The sequence below is a fragment of the Coenobita brevimanus genome, chromosome 91 (genome assembly GCF_032717465.1).
Source record: "Coenobita brevimanus isolate Jiangsu-jjx chromosome 91, ASM3271746v2, whole genome shotgun sequence".
NCBI classification, from domain to species: Eukaryota; Metazoa; Arthropoda; class Malacostraca; order Decapoda; family Coenobitidae; genus Coenobita; species Coenobita brevimanus.
This window is the reverse complement of record NC_137044.1, coordinates 1,672,155-1,678,154: the sequence shown is the minus strand read 5'-3', so window position 1 is coordinate 1,678,154 and position 6,000 is coordinate 1,672,155. Positions and strand designations below refer to the sequence as shown.

General features: G+C 45.9%; 1 protein-coding gene across 1 annotated transcript in view; it reads left to right on the top strand.

Annotated features, from left to right (window-relative positions):
- The first annotated feature begins 1,489 nt into the window (after positions 1–1,489).
- Positions 1,490–6,000, top strand: part of LOC145411832 (uncharacterized) — a 255,319-nt gene continuing 250,808 nt past the window's right edge. Inside the window, exon 1 of the mRNA XM_080281792.1 lies at positions 1,490–1,614. Within this exon, the coding sequence (XP_080137918.1) occupies positions 1,531–1,614 (84 nt within the window). The 5' untranslated portion in view covers positions 1,490–1,530. The remainder of the gene's footprint in view (positions 1,615–6,000) is intronic.

The window sequence follows — 6,000 nt, the reverse complement described above, 5'->3', positions numbered from 1 at the left end:
CGCTCAAGGAATGGTGCTACGAAATCCCTGATTTGTAGCTGAGAGCTGAGGGCCAAAGGCTAAAGGAGAACTGCTTGGTGATATGTTAGTGTCAGGATTAACGTATGGGTGTGACACTTTGAGAAGGCAAGTGGGGGAAGTGGAAATAGGACGTGAATTTATGTGTGTTGTAGAGAAAGGTCGTGGAAGATACTGACTGGAAATTTGTTGATGGAAGGGAAAAAAGAGTGTGTTTTGATAATATGGCCACAGACTCTGGATATGACAGGTGTGGTGAAACTTGTGTATTTTAAGTGAGTTTTGCAGGGATGTGACGTGGCAGGCTAAGAGGATGGCATTTTTGGTAAGAAAGCGAGGTATAGAAGTTGAGGAAACAAAATAGTTGAAGAACAGAAACAGATGAGTGAAGTATGTATGGAGATGCATATGACTAAGGTTGTAATTCCCCTTTTAAAAATCTCCCCTCAACTTAATGGTTCAACCCTACAGGTGTGGCGAGAGTTATATAAACAATTGAAGCACATATTGTAGTTTGGATCGCTTCTGGCTTCTCGGGTAGAACTGAAAATTTTGAAGACCTGATTGATGAGTGAATAGTTCTGGGTTCATTTTACTGAGCTCCTACTTTTGTGTTTATTCCTCCCTTTTCTGAATCCTGCCCTCTCCGCTGATTAGGAGGAACGGGTTTGGAATGAGGATAATTGTTATGATGAAAAATGAGAGTTTCGGAAGGAGTGGAGTAGGTTCTTGCACTCCTGTTTGCGAAGCCACGAAAGGGGCCCGACGCATAAATAGAGGGTACTGAGGTGCAGTGTGCGGAAGAAATCGCTAAGGAAGAGGTGTGACGAAATCTCCCATCACTTGGAATACGATCCTGAGTGAAATCTGGCAGGCTCGGACCGTAAAGTTGATTAATGCGAATGCTGTCAGATAAAAGTGGCTAAAACGCCCCCTCAGAGGACACCAGACTGGACCAAACGCGCATTGTTAGTTATTCGATACCCAGTGATTGTATGCTGTAGGCAAGGTATCTTTAAAAACGTTTGTCAGGTTTCGAACGAGGACGTCTCTTATGAGCAATATACTTTTCATATTGCAGCAGCAGCAGCAGCAGTGTGTGTGTGTGTGTGTGTGTGTGTGTGTGTGTGTGTGTGTGTGTGTGTGTGTGCTGATTCAGACCACACAGGTGACTGTGTAGTGGTGTGGCCAGGGTGTTGTGATGCAGGTGTGGTACCGGCATTTTGTACACCTGCACATCCCGCAGGACAACACGGAGGTGGGGAGGGGAGGCGTTCAGGGCCGCTGCAGGTCAGGAGGAAGGGGAGGAGGCAGGTGGGGAGAGTAGGGGGGTAGAAGTGAAGGAGGAAAGTAGGAAGGGGGAAGAGGAGGGGGGAGTAACACTCTCGCTGGCCGGGCCATTGGGGCGCCGCGGCAGCCCGTCCCGCCAGTCCTCCCCCAACAATCACGCTGTGCGGACGTGGTCCTCTACCTGTCCCCTCTCACCCTGTGTAGCTCTTCAGTGCCTTCGTCATGAGGATCTTGGCAGGACTTATCTTCTGCGTGGCCCTCGCGGCAGCCATTCCAGACCCTCAAGGCGCCTCAGGCCTCTTCAGAGTACGTGACGCGCTGTCTTGTGGCACTCTGGCACTCTCTGCGCCCCGCTCACCCTCCAACTCTGTCTTTTCTGCTCTTTAACGTATCTTACCCTCTCTGCAACTCTCATTGAACCTGGTATCATCTCCACATGCGTAACTGAGACGCATCTGCCGCTGGTGTGATGAGTAAGGTGTGTGAGGGGGTGCCAGGCGTGGAGTGCCAGTGCCAGAACTAACACCTGCATGTCCGATACTAACATAGTGACCACCCACCTCACGCCTCATCATTGGCGTGATCACTGCATGAAATCAATCAAGTTCTGTGATAATTACACTAAACCAGTTCATTATGAAAGACAGTTCATTATCTATATTTATTGAGAGATGAGTCCATAACGTCGTGTGTTATGGAAGATTGATAATTAATATCGTATGTACAGTGAAATGGCGGGGGACAGGGCGACTTGGAGGCGATTTGTTTGTGGCCACCCCAAACGGGATTGAGGCGTCTGGCAATAGATAGATAGATAGATAGACAATGAAAGATTAATCCGTAATATCGTTTGTGTAAAATAAAGCGTATTTAGGCATGAAAAGCAATTTAGTGAAACGCGTGCGGTGCAGATTTACACGTTCATGGGCGTGGGAAATAGTCTTGTGTGTTTGAGGCAGTGTTCGTAGAGGCGGTGAGCCAGACGTAGGTAAAGCTTCGGAGTCAGTGTGTTGCGGTGTTAGGCGGGGCCTCAGCAGACGGGGTAATGCTAGGGTGTGTGCTTGTCTCACTCACACCCTCTATCCATTTTACTTACTCTACCTTCCTCCACTCCCCGTATCCATCTCACTTCCTCCGTGCACACTGCTTTCTGTGTCCGCCCCATTCCTTCCACTCCTGTCTTTCCCACATTCTCTATCCATCCTACTCCCTGTCCTGTCATCTTCCATCCCATTCCATCAGCCCACTCCACTCGGTCTCTTTACCTCACTTCCTTTATCCACCCCACTGTGTCAGTCCACTCCCTTTGTCTGTCCTCTAACCACGTATACCCTCTTGATCCGCCTCACTCTCACTATCCACCCTACTCTCACTACCCGCACCCTTCCTTCCACCCACGCCACTCACCTTTCTATAAACCTTATGCATATGTGTAGGTGGATACATATATGTTCATACATGAGGACTGGGGTTTATGTATGTGTCGCTCGTATGTATGTATGTATGTGTGTGTGAGGGGGGGTGACCCAGGAAGACGTACTGCAAGCAAGCCTCTTTGTCTGCAGAGAGAACAACGCCTGAGGGACCCCGCTTCTTCCGTCCTTCCATCCTTCCGTCCTTCCTTTCCTCAGTTGCCTCACAAGTACGATGAGTTGGTAATTGTGGCTGGAGGGTAGTTAGGAGTGGATAAGTGGGTAATCGAGCAGTTGGAGGGGCAACGGACTTCTTCCTATCTACGTAACAGGGGGAAAAAAGATCGAGGAAATTATGCGCAGGTAAAGAGAGAAAGAAAATGAACTGTTACTACTGATGAGAAAATAAGACTGACTTGAAGAATAAAAGTTATACATCAATAGAGGGGAATAAATCTAGGGAATAATGTACTTGTTAGCAGCAAGTATAGGGGTACTCCATAGATGCGGGACCATCACTTCGTAATATGGGGCGTCGCTGAATTCTACGGCAGCGAAGCACCTCGCGTCCGGAAAATGTTAGTGAAAGACAGACCGAGGGGGCCGCTCCTTGAAATATTCCTACATTAAAAGTAATAAGAAAGTAATGTACTAAAGACACGAAATATACTAGTAAAGGAATACTTGAGAAAAAACAGAGAATAATAGACCAGTTCAGAAAAAATAATGATGAAATTTGAAAGTCAGAAAAGAAAAAAAAAAAGGGGGGGGGGGAACCAATAGAGATCCAGAGAGAAAACTTAAATGCACTGCGCCAGAAAGCGTAAATTACTGCGTTGTTGATGGGGAAAGTGATATATAGTGTATTAGACAGAGGAAATTGAAGAAGTGGTTTAGTGATGGAAAGCTGGATAGAAGGGATTGGAGAGAGAGAGAGAGAGAGAGAGAGAGAGAGAGAGAGAGGGTGGGTGGGGGGGGGAGACGTTAAGGTTAGAAAAGTTCACCAAGCAAAAGTGAACGGGAGAGAGAGAGAGAGAGAGAGAGAGAGAGAGAGAGAGAGAGAGATTCTTTCACTCAGGTTTCTCGTGTCCTACTTGTCTTCCCCGCACTCTCTCACACACACACTCAGGTCCCAAGGGGTGGAGTGTTTATAAAATGACCTTTGCAATAATAAAAGGGAGACTCGCGTTGAAGAGTATTGACATGGCTTGTGTGTTTGTGTGTGTGTGTGTGTGTGAGAGAGAGAGAGAGAGAGAAAGAGGCGTAACCAACTCTCTTATTGGTCTTAGATTTACCACCTCTGTCACAGTCACTCGGAATGAAAGTGAACCTCTCAGTTGTAAATCATTTCTCTCTCTCTCTCTCTCTCTCTCTCTCTCTCACGTCGCCACCAAAACCAGGAAAACTACAGGAAGTTCTTGAAATTACCTCTTTTTGACATCGCCCTCCCAACCTTACATTAAGAACAAGTGTGGGGGTGGTGGAGAGTTGATGGGAGGGGGGGGTTGCCATATTAGGTGCGGGCGCGTGGGCTAGACACACCTTATAATCTTCTTCCCTAATCCTTCTCTCCCTTCTACTTATCTATTTTCGTCCCTCATGTACTCTCTTACCTACTTATTCTCGCCTGCTGCCAATTTCCTCACTCCTCTCACCTGTCCTTCTCTTATTTACCACTTCACCTACTCATACTTTACTACTCATCTGCTCTCCGTCTCCTCTACACTTACTTCCTTTCCCTTTCTTCTACTCTTTCATCTGTTCTTTCGTATCCCATCTAACTTACTTTCTCGTTTACTTCCTCACATTCTTCAACTCCCTCTTTCTCCTACTCTCCCTCATTCACTGTGTCCTACTTAGTCCCTTTTAGTGACTCACTCCCATTTAATCGCCAGCACTTACTCCCAGTCCCCTACTCCATCCCTCTTACTTACTCCCTCTTCACACTCTCACCTTCTCCCACCCAGCCACTCCTTCTGACCTTTCTCTTCTCAGTTATCCACTCACCTTATCTCCCTCATTTACTTCCCTCACGTACTCCCTCTTACTCTCTCTCCTTCTCCCTCTAACTCTTACCACCTTTCTCTTGCCGCGTAGCTGGACACACGTAATTGATATAATAACAGTAACTGCTTAGAATGACTTGTTTAGAGGAGAATGGTTTTAAATGTGATAGAATTACCGTTTTATCTCTGTCGTAAAGTTTTAAACCACAATTATTATCTAGACGTCATAACGCAATTTACACTTGTACTACCTCCAGACGATTTTATTCAGCTTATAAAAAGCCTCTCGTGTGAAGGTGCACCAGAACTCCATCAACCCTTTCTATGCGATGACGTCTTGTGTTTTCTTTCCCTTCAGACGATTTTCTTCACCCCCAGGAAAGATCTTGAGATGGTGTTTACGAGTGGCTTGCAGGGAAATAAGGAACTTAATCTGAATGCGTGTGTTAGATTTGCCTTGTCGTCTAAATCTTACCCTGAGGTGAAGCGTTTGTTACAGAATTCTTGCTGTCTCTAGTCCGATTTTATTCAGCTTTAGGGCAGACTTTTTCAACTAGTGAGGTTATATACAGCGTCCATTGGCACCTAACCTTTCCTGAGCTGAATAAAATCGTCTGAAGTAGCACACACACACACACACACACAGACACACACACACACACAGACACACACACACACACACACACACACACACACACACACACACACACACACACACACACACACACACACACACACACACACACACACACACACACACACACACACACACACACACACACACACACACGTCCATCGGTATCAGGGAACTTAAACACTATTTGCCAACTTCTAAACAACGGTAATCTCTTCAATTTGCCTGCCGTCGTAAAATAGAATAATTTGGCGGCGTATATTAGCACTCACATTTCATCAAAGTCACAGAGCCATGGAAAGTCGTGACGCTGAAAAAAAAGATTAAAACATGGGAGATAGAAATTATAAGTACACACTCCTCAAGGTTTGGCGTACTTTTCGAGCTTTAACTTTATATTTTTCATGTGTGTTTCTTCGGGATTTCACGTTTTAAGCCCTTCAGTTCGATGACATCCTGTTATATTTTATTCTTGCTATCTCCAGAAGGTTTTATTCAACTTGAGAGACTTGTTTACTTTCATTTAGCGCACTTTGAATTTCAACTTAAACTACGCTGATTCAGGCTACCTTCAGCGATTGTATGCAAGGTAAGGTACTGCTGGAACTGGAGGAGATTGCTGTATGCATCACTAACCCCT